Below are 16,088 nucleotides of genomic sequence, written 5' to 3'. Positions count from 1 at the left end.
AACATGGCATTTGCCAGTATAACCTATTAACCACAGGATGCTCAAGGATGCATCTATTCTTTAATGCAATCATCCTCAGCCTCATTCGTCCTGTATAACCACTTGTTCTCCAGATGGAGCCTATCCCAGCTGTCATTGGGGTAGAGGTGGGGTACTTCCTGGACAGGTCTCAAGTCTACCTCAGGGCCATCCTCAACCAGCTGAATGAAATTATAAATCTATGGGGTTACAAAGATCACTTATTTCTTGGTCTTTTGAGACTGTGAATACACTTGTCAAAATAATTGATGAACTAACTGAATAAAGGACTAGATAGATTTTTAATTATACATTTTTTAATTATATTGGACCATAAAGTGGCATCGAGAAACCTGACAAGTTACAGCTTATAAAATGGCACATTATCAGATGTCTCAGCAGTGACAGAGAGGGCAGAAAATGAAACATATTCATATTCATTCAAACCCTGGTTGAGGTCAGGGGTAAGCAGGAAATCTATACTTGACCAGACAGCTGAAGAGGCAGCACTGTAGGCCTAACAATCAAAGTGAGTCCAGGGAAGCTAGATGAATGAAGACCTTGATCAGGTTGCATCTGCGGGTTGTGAGGCACCACCTTGTGTGCACTTTCTTTCCTCAAAGAAGCTCCTCTGCTCAGTGATGGCTTTCTGTAGGAGGGGAATGTTTACACCATCAACACAGTTCAGCACACGGGCACGGACCATCACGCCAGCCTCTGTAAGACAAGAAAACACAGAAAAAAATAGGCAGTATCTTTATGTTGGGTGTAAATGATGTGGGTGAAATATCCTCCATGAATTTAGTATCCTATAACGTGCGTGATAGTTTAAATGACTTAATTACTTGTCAACTACTACAATGGTGGTAGCTTCATGTAATATTTGGATATCTGGTAATTACAAGGCTTTCCTAATGGTCTTTTGACTGACACCAAGAAAAACTTCACACTTATAACAAATAAGAAAATCTTCTCTTACCCTCTTCATTTTCTATCTCACCCAGAACTATGTATTGGGCTCCAACTATAGGGTTAAATGGCTCCACAAATTGGGTGTTGACGACCACACGATGCTCTTTCGAGGCATGCTGAGCTGACAGCGTAGCCCTGGACTCCTCAGGTTGATAGCAGACAAGCCTGGAAGATAAAGAAATTTTACTTGACATTATCTTTTTTTAATGTCTATTCTTAACATTTACTATTTATTGTATATGAAGTATTCATTTGATCAGTGCTTTAGTTTTGTGATGTTGATTTTGTGCTTTTCAAGTATTTCAAGCCAGTTAAATCGTTGTGTGTGATTATAAGTAAGTGATGATTAAAGGACACAGATAAACAGCAGAACACTGCACAAACAGATGTATAATGCATTCAGCACCCTTACAGCTGCACAGTAATCAATGCTTAGCCTATGTCCTGCTATTTTTCTGAACACAATATGCCCATTAAAACAGCAAAATTGCAACACCTGGACTAGCCTTACGTTTATTCTATTTAAGAAAATAGATTCACTAATAAGCTTACTCCGTGTATCAGAAACATTGAGTCTTGTGAAAAATAGAGAAAAGGCTGCTTCCCAGTCAGAATATCACAGTTGATGTATTGTGACACAAGGCCCACCTGCCAAATGTTCTCACAGATTCTCCTTCCTGCAGTTTTCCACAGTTTACTTCCCAGGGTAAATGGAAAATTGCAGCTGCAGGAAGCATCGTGATGTTACAAAGCCTCTTGAATATAAACCGTACACACTGATTGAAATAAATAATAAATAAAAACAAATAAATTGATATAGAAATGTAAAGAGATGAGGAAGCGAGGGGCTTGGTAATTCCGGGGTACATGTCACGTGACTTGTCTCCACCTCTCTGCGGCTGCGCAGAGAGCTGAAAGTGTTTCAGGACAACTCGTCAGGTTACAGGACGTTAACTGGTGTTACGATACATATTTGTTTATATTCTTCCACAGTAATTGTTGTTACCAGTCTGGTATAGAGCCATGAATCCCGATATTACCAAAGAGCGAGAAAACGCTACGTTTGACGTCGAAAAACTAACCAATATTTTGGACGGAGGCCCAGAGAAAACCAAAAGAAGACGAGAAATTGGTGAGTTTAAAAATGTCTTATCGAAGCTTACCGAATAGCTGAATGCTAGCTAAATGCTATAATAGTAATGACATTTACCAAAAACGTTGTGAAGAAAGTAAGAGCTAATGATAACCCACTAATGCTTCCACAAGCTAACGAGTTGCTACAAGCTACAACAGCCACCAGATAACGCTCAATGACATAACATAGTATATCAATATATATATATATATATATATTTTAAGAAATCCTCGTTTCAAAGTCTGCTATTTTATGTCTGTCCTAGTAGTAACGGAATTGAAAAGAAATGACTTTTTTCTAACTGCGTAGATGTGCATGCTTCCTGCTATGTGACCGTATGACTGTTAAATAACAGTTGTTATGCATGTCATTTCCATGTCTGCTTACTTACTCAGCTTGCTCTAAACATTTATATTATGAGTTAATTTGTCAGGCGCTTGAGTTCAACAAATGATACACTTCCACAGAGACAAAAGAAGGGCTCAATTCCGAAACAAGCCTTTAATGCATATACTATGTACTTGGTCTAGACATGTAGGCTCCATATGTTCAGTTCTTCTGCAATAAGCACTGCCTGCAGGATGCATGGATGTATGGATTTCTGATTTAAAAATTTCCCACTGTAGAGTCACTGGTTTTCAGCGACCCAGACTTTCAGGAGGACGACCCAAACTTCCTGTCCCGCAGTGAGCGCTATGACCAGGCTGTTAGAAAAAGTGCCCAAATGATCCTGAAGCTCAGAGAGTATGGCATTGCTGACCCAGAGGAGATCTACTTCTATAAGAAGTACGTGGTAATGAAATCAACACACAAGGCCAACAGTTATCTTGTTTACAAGCATATACTGACTTACAGTATGTCGATGTCATTGTGAACTGAACACACAGTCAAGTTATTGTTTGTCCTTAAGGAACTCAAAAGAAGATTAACATTTATCAAAGACATGATAGAGATGTTTTGCAGATATGCCTACTGACATTTTGTTCAGATCTAATACTGGTCACAAATTAATCACATTTTATTTTCTTGTCGTATTTCAACTGTTAATGCTTCATTTTATTACTTATCATTTTACTATATTATGAAGAAATCACTTGAATTTAAGTATGATATAACCTGACTCGCTATCTGTGTGACAAGCAGACAAACTCAGTTGGAGCAAAGTTCATTAGAATAAACTGTGTCAAAGGGCACTAGTTCCCGGCTTTGAGCAGTTATACAACAAACTGCAATATAATATGTAACTCTATTTGATAGCGCTGCCTTCATGAGCATTACGTGTACATTTTTTGTTGACACTGTCAATCATACGTTGGGTGAGCTCTCTGATACTGTACAGCTTTACGTACTTTATCACAGATTACACATGCTCACAAACTGCTTTCACTTGTCAGATGATTATAGTGTGAACTCAACTGCTCACACAAAATTACTATCTTTTACAGAGATTTTGTTCAAACTTTCAGTGTGCTTTGTTCCTACACGATATTCTGTCAGCTCCTTTGATGTATATGCAGTGGGTTTTCCTCAACCATCATTTTAAATATTCCCATTTGGACCCCTTGTATTTTGCATGCCCTCGTTATTGTAGAATAGGTAGTATGTGAAAAATGTATTTCTTGTTACTACCATCAGTACTGTGATAATTTTTTCAGGAAGTCTTTTTAAGTCAGGAGACTGGTAGTATGGCAAGTACCTCATCTAAAGAGGTTACTACGTTGCATGTAGGACGTAATCTTGGATGTCAGTCATAATAACACATTGTCTTTCTGGCTTTCAGAACATAGTTAGTCAGAAAATACACCAGTTGTCTGACGTTTGAGTAACAGTGAATCTGAACTTCAGTTGTGTGTCCTACACCTTCCCTTCATCTAGTATGGCTAAAGGCAACCAGAATGAGGCTATGGGGCTACACTTTGCCATGTTCCTCCCAACCCTGTACAGCCAGTGTGACCCTGAGCAGTCCAAGAAATGGTTGCCTCTGGCAGAGTCCTTCCAGGCTGTGGGCACCTATGCCCAGACTGAGCTGGGTCACGGTTAGTCCTGGACTTAGACTTAAAATGATTTATTTGATAGTTGCTGAAGGCCCGCGGACAAAACATGCGTTCGTAAACAGCACAAATTAGCATAGTGTTTTTCATGACACAGCATGCCAATGTTTAACCATAAGGCAAAAAACCTTCAGTACCAAGTAGCACTGTAGATTTCTTGTATGTGTTTGACAGATCCAAATCAAGTAGAAAACTGAAGTAGTTGCATTTTGTTCCAACAAAAAATGCATTGTCAAGTACACATAACTGTATTAATGTTATTAATATAGTTCTATTAGTGGTAATTAATTTCGAGATGAGTAGCATCTTAAAATAAAATTAGTTTTGTGTAATCCCATCAGCACTGCTTAGTTCTACTGCTTTCCCTCTCACAAATGTCTCATTTCTCTTTCACTTAATGATAAAGCTTGTGTGTATTTTGATTGATCTACTTTGATTGTTTTCCATCTGTTTACAAATGATGAACTTGGTGTCCGATTAATCCTAATCATTAATCTGATAAGTATTAATTGTCTGGTTTGTCTTTGGTTTGGCCATTGACAGAAATGATGTAGTATTTTGAAGGTATTTGAAACCTGGAATTATTTGGAAGGGGTCAGAAGATTTGTTTTGTGTAATCTGGCATCAAAAGCAAGAGAAGCAGCATTATGTGCTGCTGAAATGTGTGGTCTGGGAACACATAATGAGGCCTCTGAAATGTCTCTTTGTAATCTGAGAGTCTGGCAAATCTGTGTGAGAGAAAATGTAGGACAAGCCAGCTATTGTTTGATGGCTTTTTATAATAAAGCCAAGTGGATGTTGTTAAGAATTTGTGAATCTGTGCAAAGCTACACTGAAAGTTTGGGACTGATATTTGATTAGGACCAGAGTCCTAGTCAACCATCTATTTATATCTAATGTGCCCACTATTTTTTATTTATTTATTTATTATTATTATTATTTTATTGTAAATTAGTCTGCAGATTGTCATCTCAATTCCTTGGTTATTCTACTAAATCTACTAACCTCGTTCCTGCTGTTTTAGGGTGGTGGACACTGTCATTGTCTGTGGTGCTGTCACAGATAATCCTGACACAGTGTTGTCCAAAATGAATGTACCTACCCGTTGATTCTAGTGTCCAAAATATCTATATCTTGTCATTGTACCGATTTTCAGTGTTGCCATGTTTGAAGCCACTGACAATGAGAAGTAATTAATTCGGTTCCATCAGTTCAGTTGCCAGACATGTTGAACATCCAGATTGTGAGCTTGTTAAGGAGCTTGTTTGAACAGAGTCTTTATTATTTGCTTTGCTGATGATCAGAAATGGTCAGTAGCCCCAGGGGAGCGTAAACTCAGAAGTGACTTTTACATACCTGATATGTGGCATTGTAAAATCTAGTGATGGACTAAACATTTAAATTTAAATGAAATAAATTGGGTTTCAAGTCAAATTATGGTCATATGATCAAATCAGCAGTTCCAGTTTGCATGTAATACTCACAAGCTGTTTTAATTTGTCTTTGTCACTTCTGTCTCTTCTGCTTGCTGCCACTACCTGTCTCAACTCTATTTCCTCCCTGACATCGTCTTCATTTGAACCATTGGTTGCCTCTGGTCAAAATATATTTTATCATTCTCTTAACATTTATAATACTGCTGTAAACCTTTCATTAAATGACTTCCATCAAAATTTCCCTTTGCATCTCCCTCCTCGTCTTTTCCACGTCACCGCCTGCTCTTCCTGCTCTTCTTTTCTATTCGCCCTTGTCTCTTGTGGCCAAGATGTGTACACCCAGACAGGCCAGAGCCCTTGGATCTCCATCTGGGGATGTTCCTGCCTACACTCCTCAACCAGGCCACCCCAGAACAAATGGACCGTTTCTTCATGCCCGCCTGGAACCTAGAGATCATCGGCACCTATGCTCAGACTGAGATGGGCCACGGTAAAATAAACAGAGCAGTCCAAAGCTGTGCTGCTTGGTTTATTCTTGGATGTTTTGGATAATTTGTTTGCATTCTGTATATACCAAATTGTACATTAATAATTAGATTTTTAGTTGCAAGTGCTAAATGCTAGTTTAATACTGAACTTTTAATAGTCTGTATGCGAAGGTGACAAACAAACATACTTCCTATTATTTATATTCTGCATAAGTAAATTCAGTCACGTAAGAAGAGCCAACTGTTGTAAACTGATTAACAATTGAACTTAATTTTTCAGTTACTTTAATTTCAAACGGTGCAATCAAAATGTGTATTGTAATCAACCGTAGTGTTAAACATTGTTAGTGTGAGCACAACCTTGTAATATTATATGTCAGATATTGTTCTTGTTGAAACTGAGAACTCATTAGCAAGCCAAGCAGACCGTTGGCGTCCTTGTCAAATAGAAAGTTTCAGTTTTGCAATGCAAATGACTTTGTATAAAATGTGAGTTTTGTATACAAATTTCTCTGGAAGACTGTGTCACTGTTTTGCCCCCTTACAACCAGTTGTAGACAAACTATCCCTCTCTGAGCCTAAGCCCATCTCTGTGTGTTTTTGTCCTCACTAACACTCTTTGGTTGTTCATATGTTTGTTTGAGCATGGGGAGGTCTCTCTTCAGCTGTAGACGAGTACAGTGAGATGCATTCTACCTTAAATTGTGTGAAATATAACTGTCACATATTACGATCTGTCAAACACCTACAGTCTGCTCTGTGTTACTTCTTGTTTTTTTTCTCAAAAATATTATTTCACTGAAATCATCAGATACCAGCTTAACAATATGTTCAACTCCAAGGGCTAAACATGTTTCTATTCATTATGCTTTCAGTTATATTTTTGCTTGTATGATTCCACTTTAAATATCACTTCAGTATCTCCAGTCTTGTCATGTTAGTAGTTGGTTTTATGTTTATTAGTCATAGTCTTAAATGTGCTAAGCAAATGAATATGTTAATGTCTTCAAGTATTGACTCATTTTTTGACTTTCATCTTGACCTGTTAATGTGTTTGTCTGTGTTTGATGAGTTTGATATGTCGATGCACTGTAGGTACACACCTCAGAGGACTGGAGACCACAGCCACATATGACCCAGCCACACAAGAGTTTGTCTTAAATAGTCCCACAGTCAGCTCCATCAAATGGTGGCCTGGAGGACGTAAGTACATTTACCCTGTCATGTCTCTGTGCTGTTGTTGGCCATGACTAGAGTTAATTTGATTGTAGCAATATTAAACATTTATAATAAAACTAATTGATGTAATATTTAATTCAGATCCAGAATGTGAGTGCTTTCAGGCTTAGAGATATCTGTCTCTAATCTAGTTCTCTCTTTCTGTCTTTCTAGTTGGAAAGACCTCCAACTATGCCATAGTTTTAGCGCAGCTTTATAGCCTCGGAAATTGCCGTGGTCTGCACGCTTTCATCGTACCCATCCGCGACATGAACACACATGAACCCCTGCCAGGTAACCACAGTCTGACGTCTTTCTGGAGGTGGTGTTTGTGGTGGTGTTTTTGTCCTACTCCTGTTCCATCCAGACACTACCTCACTTTTGATGTCACACTTTTTCACAAGCCTTCTTACTGTCTCTTTGACTCTTCTTAGGCATTGTAGTTGGAGATATTGGCCCCAAGTTTGGCTTTAATGAAGTTGACAATGGCTTCCTGAAATTAGAGAATGTGCGAATTCCACGGGAGAACATGCTGATGAAATACGCAAAGGTGATGTGACATGTGGAGTGTTCTGGATTTTATTCTGCTGTCATCAGTAAAGCTGCAAATGTCTTGCATGACTTGTAGGATAATAAACAATTTGTGTTCCAATCCTGCATCTCAAATGTCTTAACATGTGCACAGTTAGTAGACTGCATGTATGCAATACATATTTACGGTCCACTTTGTAAATACATACCAGTATATTGGTTATTTCCTTTACTGAGCAGAAAATATGTTAGATTTGTTTTAATATCCTGAGTACGGCATTAAAATAATGATTTGGAAGTGGTGTGTGTATAGTGTACAGTAAATTGCCTGTATTGTAGAACTCTTGATGCATCTGTATTTCAAATGACTCTGTCTCTCCACTAGGTGGACCCAGATGGAACCTATGTGAAGCCACCAAGTGCCAAGCTGACCTACGGGACCATGGTGTTCATCCGCTCCATGATTGTTGGCGAGTCAGCTCGGGCCTTAATGAAGTCCTGCACCATCGCCATCCGCTACAGTGCTGTTCGTCACCAGTCTGAAATCCGACCTGGGTCAGTCAGTGCAAATGAGTCCATAAAGGAACTTCAGCAAACAATTACACACTAACATCACACAACTCATAAGTTCCTTGTGTAAAGACAAACACATTAACGAGGCATTGCATGCTCGACCACGTGATAAGCTTCCAAATACTGACTGGACTAATGAGAAAATAGTTTATGAATGTTCACTTAGAATGCCTCCTTAAGAACACAGTGTTTTATACAGAAAAACAAAAACAGATTATATGTTATATGATGATATGAGGTAGAAAACAGAGTGGAAAAAGTCATTTAAGACCACAATATTTATAACTTTTGAATAAGTCATATTTAAAAGAGCATTGAGCAAATTAAAATGATCAATAGTCTCACTGGTCAGTGTCATAGGTGTTTCAGAAATGGCATTTTAATGCCAACAGAAATGGAAATGGCTCTCGATTGGATTTCTTAACCACATTGTCATGTATCAAATGGAAGTGCAACTATGTATGAGACAAGAAAACCCGGACTGTTATCATTCCACAGAGAACCAGAACCTCAGATTCTTGACTATCAGACACAGCAGTACAAGCTGTTCCCTCTGCTGTCTATGGCCTATGCCTTCACATTTGTTGGCCAGTATATGCATCAGACCTACCACCGCATCACAGCAGACATCAACCAGGGGGACTTCAGTGAGCTGCCCGAGGTACTTAAAAAACCAAATGCATGAATGCACATTATAATTGAAACACTTCATAAATGATTTGTGTATGTTGTACTGTGTATGCTGTTTTTTGTGCGTCTGTTTGTGTCAACTTTTTTTCTTTAAATTTGCCCCTTGGTGGACAAAAAAGTGATTTGAATTAACTTGAATTGGATACACATATAGGATGTGATCAAAGCTTAATGCTGGCTGTCTAACTGGGGATGATGCATATTGATTGACAATGTCATAGATAAGCCTTTCCAAACATTTTTTGGGAGGTATGTGACTCCAGATAGGTTGCTGGGTGAAACCAATGCCATCTTGGACACACACAAAACAGACACTACTTGACAGTTGCTCAGATCAAGTACTACTCTAAATACATAAATAAATGTACTACAGAAATGTGTTAAAGTTTGCATATTTTCAGCCTCTTTTCTCGTCTACAGCTCCATGCCCTGTCTGCGGGACTGAAAGCCTTCACCACGTGGGAGACCAACTCTGCCATCGAAGTGTGTCGCATGTCATGCGGGGGCCACGGTTACTCTCGAAGCAGTGCCTTGCCAGACATTTATGTCGAGTTCACCCCAACCTGCACCTACGAGGGAGAGAACACAGTCATGATGCTGCAGACTGCAAGGTAACTCACCACACAGATGTATCACCACAAAGTTCACAGCCTGCCCAATTTTCCACCTCCACAAATGCTTTTGTCATTAATGTGTCATTAAAGTGATGGCAGGCTGACATGCACACACAGTAGTATATACTTTCTCCTGGATCATTTCTGTTGGGCATTTCGGGACAGAGCTAGATCAAGACAAATACAAACATATGCATACAGTCACTGTACCACAAATGCAGTGTACACGCCCTCACTCCTCCTCCAAAAACAAACATGGGCATGTTTTATATAACTTTGATAGCATTTATAGGATTGTACCATCAGAACTATAAAGATCAGCAGGTGTGAACAGACACTGGATAGACATTGTTTCCTTCTTGAAATGTTCTTATATTATTTTATTACACATTACCTGCATGAAGGACAAAAGTGTTCTGAACTGGTATAAAATAGGATCAGTAGGCTGTAATGTAAACCTGTGCTTGTATTTGATTACAACAAGCCCAAATGCCTTGTACTGTCTTGTAAGTGCTTATGAATGTGTTTGATCTTTGTGTTTTACCCAACATGCATTTGGTGTGTAGATAATTGAATGCCTTCTGATAAACTCAAGTAAAGTCATCATCTTTCATCAATCACACTCAGTTGTTTTGAAAGAACTGACTTGAAAAGGAACAGTAACCACTAGAAATACCATGCCTTTACAATCTTGTAAACACTACCTATTTTGTGTACCTGTTCAACTGTTAAACACTCACCTGTGGGTGCACTCAACGTTTGCTTGTGCAGGTACTTGGTGAAGAGCTACCGGCAGGCTAAGGCAGGCCAGCAGCTGAGTGGCATCGTGTCGTACCTGAATGAAGCAGGAGATCGGAGGTTGCAACCACAGCCTGTAGCTGCCAGACCAACAGTGGTTGATATTAATGACCTGACCAGCTTGGTGGAGGTCTACAAACTCCGAGCGGCCATGTAAGACATAATCACAATAGACAAGAAAATAACCCAATGTCTTCGACTGGGATCTATGTTTGTATTTGTGGTTTAAATATTAAATATACACACACACATACACACACACACACCAGGATTTTGCATTCTCTGTTTGGATTATTAATATAGATTTCGTCTTAATGCCCAAATGTAAGCAGACATGAATAGAGAGGGTAAAAAAACAACGACTTACTATGGCAAATATTTGGGACTGGTGTGTTGGTCTAATTTTGTCTACTCTGCTGTCGCCCAAATTTCTGGCTCTGTCATTTTGTGTGCGTGACATGATATGCTGTGCTGATCATATCACTGCATTCTGTGAGCTTCATTCACATCTAAATCCATTTGGTGGTGTCAGCTGTGATGAGCACACAGAGTAGCCGAGCCAGTCTGGTGGAAGGTGACAAAATGTAGCTTGCCAATTCAGACGTACAACACAGAGGGTGACTGAGTCTTAGTAATTATTTCTTCTGCACTTCTGATAAGGTTGAGTACTCCTATCCCTTTATCCCTATATTAAGGGAATATAGATTTTACTGATTGTGCTATAGTTTCAAATTTTATGTGAAATTAATGTGTTACAATGCCAAACAAGAATAATTTAGGCTCAGTGTTTAAGCTGGGGAGGTATAAAGTGACTTTATGTTTTTAAATGTACATGGCATGTTTAGTTAATGCAGGTTATGTGTCTGTGTTTATAGCCTAGTAGAGCTGGCAGCAAAGAGCATCCAGCAGGAGCTGCAGCGCAGGAAGAGCCAGGAGGACGCCTGGAACAACAGCTCTATCGATCTGGTCAGAGCCTCCGATGTAAGTTCAGTTTTATGTTTGTCTCACATAAAATCTCAGACCAGATGTACTTTTTCATTTCTTTATTCAACGTAGCTGTGGTTGTGGCTTCAGGGCACTTTATGCTCATTCATTAGGTAGTTTAAAATATTCAATAGCTCAAGTTAGGTCAAGTTAATTCTGTTTAACTTTAACCTTTTTTAAACATTTTCTATACAGCCCCAAATCACAACATATATCACTTAAGGTTACCTTTCCTATAGGTATAAGATCTATACCTTGTTCTTTTATTAAACAAATTAAATAGCCTTATGTTATTTACCTTATTTATGCAACAGCATGTCATTTCTGTCTCTACATCATTGTGTGTTAGCAGGTCTCCACTGCTCTCTGTGTCGCACATAGTGGTGTTCTGTTTATTCAGGCACTTTTCTACCTGTTGTTTGTCTCCAGGCCCACTGTCACTATGTTGTAGTGAAGCTCTTTACTGATAAGCTGGGAGAGGTTGGTGACACAGCGATACACTCAGTACTGTCAGACCTGGCTCTGCTCTACGCCCAGAATGGCATCACAAAGAACTCTGGAGACTTCCTACAGGTCAGGAAACTCATGATGTATAGAAACACTCTATAGAAAAAAATGAATTATTGCCTTAATCAGACTATAACAGGTAAGTGCATGTAAACACGTTTTGATTGGAATTCAAATTTCTCTGGCATGTATACGGTAATCGCAGTTTTCATCGGATAATGCATGTGCGTATGCTCCACCACTGCGATGGTGTGTGACCTCGGAACAAAAACATCCAAGAAAGCCAGGCGTTGAAGAAGAACAAGAGAAACAGAGCTGCTAGAAGAACCATCTGAGGAATAGCGCGGATCTTATCTGCACCAGAAGTAGCGCAAACATTACGTACGAGATTAAAAAATGTACTATTATCCCTATGGTTGTTGTTTGAAATGCTGGTCTGCCGCATGAACGACTCTAGTTTATTATATGACATAATAGGTCAACCAGAAAATGGGCCGTATTAACGTGGTATTAACCCGCTGAAAAGACATGTATCGCCACCTAGTGTGGAGGAGGAGAACATGTTCCCATCAGTTACTTCATTTTCTTGCGCTGCACCTAAACTGGGACAAGGACTGTAGTCAGAAAGTCGAATTTTGAGCATAACTCGATTAAGCTCTGCATGTAAACACGCTAAATGTGTTTCATGGGCAGTTCTTCATATCGACGTTGGAGGTGGTGTCTAATAAAATTGTGTCTTTGTGCATTGCCTCTGTATGCCTTGTGTGCTTTATTTGCTGTGTATTAAAAAGATTTAGTTTTAGCAGTTGAGCTTTCAAATATATAAATAAGCCTTTAGCACCATCACAAGTTTTTTTTTTTTAACATGAACAATATATTTGTCTGTCTGTGTGGCCATCTGTAATTTCAGGCTGGACTTCTGAGCGTGCCTCAGGTGCTGCAGATTTCTGTTCGCATCAAGGAGCTGCTGTCTAAGCTGAGGCGAAACGCCGTGGCACTAGTTGATGCCTTTGATGTCCACGACAAGAAGCTGAATTCAGTCCTGGGACGATATGATGGGAACGTATACGAACACATGTTTGAGTGGGCTCGCCGCTCTCCTCTCAACAACACACAGGTCAGTGGAGTAAAACAATAGTTGTGTCATCATTCATTGTTGATCATTTTCAGTGGAAGGTTACTTTGTTTTCTTTTGTCACATGCCACTACACTCATAGAGGGAGAGAAGACTCACCCTTTAAAAGCTTGGCAACCAATCAACAGTGATAAATGGCGGCCTTTGATTGCCGTTATTGAAGCACAGTCTCATGTTGGTGTCACATGATGATTTTGCTCACTGGAATTTTGATGCTGTATAGTTTTGATAAAGTTTAAATAAAAATTCCAGCTCACTTTAAATGAATATAGAAACTCCATAGAGTCCTTTTTTCTAGACTATTTTTGCAATAATGATCAATTTTTTTGTCCCCCCCTGAACAACATTTGCATTACTTCTGACCCTTAGATACAGGCTGTGCATTGTGATGTGGGGTAACTTAGTCACAAGAAGGAACAACCTCGGTACATTTATCTTCAAGGGACACTCAAAAGAGACAACATGGTGTAGTTGCATATCGAGTGTTTGTGGTTGTGTTATACCTCGTGTGCATTATTTCACCTGAAAACGTGTTCCATGTGTCTGTCATATTCAGGTGCACGAATCCTTCCACAAGTACCTGAAGCCTCTGCGGTCCAAACTGTGAGCTGACCCTTGAACCTCAACTCCTGGCTATGACCCCACAACTCCTCATGGTGCACATAGGCACAGTCTTAACTGTACTAACCATCATGTCAACCATATGATGGCTTTCACTAAACATACCAGTACGCTGGTCTTATTGTCTTTTCTGTTTTTCACCTTTGGTGAAACTGAATACAATCAGCCTCTCAAAGGAGATTATAGTGGATGAAAAGAAAAGTCAGGGGTGGGGCAGAAAATGCTATTGGAAATTGGAATAAACAAAAGAAATGGAAAAAGTGGACTGGGTAAATAAAGATGGTATTTGGAGCCCTAAAACTTAGCTTTAAAAATACTGAAATCAATCATGTATTTACAGTTTTAAATTCCCACAATCTCTGAACAGAACTTCTGTAATAAATCTTCATGTTTCATCATCTTCACTTTCTGCTGCATGCCTGGAGCCTCTCTGAGCCAGTCCAGATGGGAATGCAAGAACAGAATGTGATTATGAATGTTACGTAACATAGATAACAAACCAACTGCAAAATCATTTCATTTTAGTTGTTTCCCCTGACTGCAAGGACCAACATGCTATTTCAGTACACAGGGCTTTCAGTTACAATTTCTTATTGAAGAGGAATTGATTCATCAAGACATTTATCAGTGGCTAACAGCTCCATATGTCTAACTCATGAATAAGAATGTAAACAAAATGAATGTTTTCATTGATACATTGATTCCTATGAAATACTGTTCTCTTGGTAGATAACACATCTACGTATACACTGGGTTCAGTAAGAATTACTGCACTTTAAAGTTCAAACTGAAGTTGAGGATTCACTGAAATTGTGTGCTTTTATTTCCCAGATACTCCTCTAGACTAGAAAGGTGGCTGTTTTCTGTTGGTTGATTCCCCCTTCACTGAGAACACTAGCTGTGGTCAGCTCATCTCCCACAAGATGAAACAAATACTTAAATCTTTTAGTTGCAATGTTCTTATGTCCAACATCTGTCACATCTGCTGTGTTCAGTAAACAACATCGTCATACTTAACTATCCATTTTTACAGACTAGTGTGTTGGTCATGCCAATAGTCCACTCACCTTCTCTATTTATTAAAGAGTACTGTTGACAGGCTCATCAGGAGACACTGGAATGATTTAGGCCTCAATAATACAAATTCAGCACTTAATGCTTTAAAATTCACTCACTGATTTCTCACAATATATAATGATGCGTGTTTGCATCATTGGAATGAATGATTATGCTGTCAGTCTGCTTCAGGTAATGATGGAAGATGTTAAGTGTTAAAAGCCCCTTTGAGGACCAGCAGTATGAATTTCTGGCACTTATTGAGCATTGAAGTATGTGGATTAGTCTTCTCCCTCCCTATTGAGTTGAGTTGATATATTAACAACAAGGGTTGCACCCCAGTCAACCTCTTTAGGGATTCTTTTATTTTTTTTTTTAATCAAGTGCATTTTAGACTACAAACTTGTAATAAATCACTGTTACTGTGCTCTAATGTTCCAATTCTTCTAACCCTCATACTAATGTAAGATAGAGATGGGTGCAGACTGCACACCTATTTTTCAGATAATTACAGCTCTGTTTTTATTATTACCGTTTCATAAAAACATGGTTAGAAAAATCTGTTGTTATTGACTGAGCACAGAGAAACGTCTTCTTAGAATTTTATTCTTTTTTTTTCTCCGTTAGCAATCAAACCTCTAAGTGCTACAACCTGAGGCTGAATAAAGTAGTAGAGAACTACTCATTTTGAGGGATTTTGTGACTGTATTGACACTATAGTTCAAAAAGAGAGCTTTAATCTAAAGCCTCTCTCTCTAAACTGTAAAGATGATTTGTGTGATATTTATGTGCCTGAGGGACTTTTAACCGAAGAAAGGTCACAAAGTTCCTGTCTTTCAAATCGTCTATTTTCACAAACCTTTAATCATTTCATTTATGCTAGAAGGTTACAGTAACCTATTTGTAATGACCGAGCTATTTGTTAAGTATTATTGTGCGATTATATGTTGACATGTTTTATTGATTTGACAACAGGATTTTAATTGTTGGTAAATAATGTCACCTTAAATATATTAATTAATAAAAGAAAAATAGTAATCAATGGGTGTGTGTGTTACGTTTTTCTTGATCTAGTGGTGAACTGTTGTTCAAGGCTGCTTAGAGTCTACTATCTACACAGTTCAACATACACATAATTATGATGACTAGACAATTGGGTCAGAGCATTTCTAAACTGCTAGGTCTTAACTTGATCCGGACCGTCTACCTAAACATTGTTGGAGACCATGCCTCCGCCCCCCCTAAATGAATCCAGATGAAT

General features: G+C 38.8%; 2 protein-coding genes across 4 annotated transcripts; one reads left to right on the top strand and one right to left on the bottom strand.

The window, feature by feature from the left end:
• Window positions 1-324: 324 nt before the first annotated feature.
• On the bottom strand, window positions 325-1,882 carry ten1 (TEN1 subunit of CST complex). Its single transcript, XM_047579336.1, has 3 exons — window positions 1,639-1,882; window positions 998-1,155; window positions 325-735 (listed from the first exon to the last, which is right to left on the bottom strand). The coding sequence occupies exons 1-3, from the start codon at window positions 1,857-1,859 to the stop codon at window positions 584-586; spliced, it is 531 nt and encodes a 176-aa protein (XP_047435292.1). The 5' UTR covers window positions 1,860-1,882; the 3' UTR covers window positions 325-583.
• A 5-nt stretch (window positions 1,883-1,887) lies between these two features.
• On the top strand, window positions 1,888-15,869 carry acox1 (acyl-CoA oxidase 1, palmitoyl). Of its 3 annotated transcripts, none has more exons than XM_047579333.1 (14): window positions 1,888-2,122; window positions 2,752-2,911; window positions 5,942-6,102; window positions 7,196-7,303; window positions 7,493-7,612; window positions 7,753-7,868; window positions 8,235-8,404; window positions 8,921-9,083; window positions 9,533-9,723; window positions 10,498-10,677; window positions 11,400-11,505; window positions 11,938-12,081; window positions 12,926-13,132; window positions 13,707-15,869. In XM_047579333.1, exons 1-14 carry the CDS (start codon window positions 2,014-2,016, stop codon window positions 13,755-13,757), a joined length of 1,986 nt encoding a protein of 661 aa, XP_047435289.1. In that variant the 5' UTR covers window positions 1,888-2,013; the 3' UTR covers window positions 13,758-15,869. The 3 variants fall into 3 exon arrangements, with proteins under 3 accessions (XP_047435289.1, XP_047435290.1, XP_047435291.1); XM_047579334.1 differs by lacking the exon at window positions 5,942-6,102 and adding an exon at window positions 4,001-4,161; XM_047579335.1 differs by lacking the exon at window positions 5,942-6,102 and having other exon boundaries at window positions 1,959-2,122.
• Window positions 15,870-16,088: the final 219 nt, after the last annotated feature.

The sequence above is a fragment of the Mugil cephalus genome, chromosome 2 (assembly GCF_022458985.1).
Source record: "Mugil cephalus isolate CIBA_MC_2020 chromosome 2, CIBA_Mcephalus_1.1, whole genome shotgun sequence".
In the NCBI taxonomy this organism is placed as follows: Eukaryota; Metazoa; Chordata; class Actinopteri; order Mugiliformes; family Mugilidae; genus Mugil; species Mugil cephalus.
Note: the sequence above shows the minus strand (reverse complement) of the source record. Positions and strands in the feature narration are given on the sequence as shown.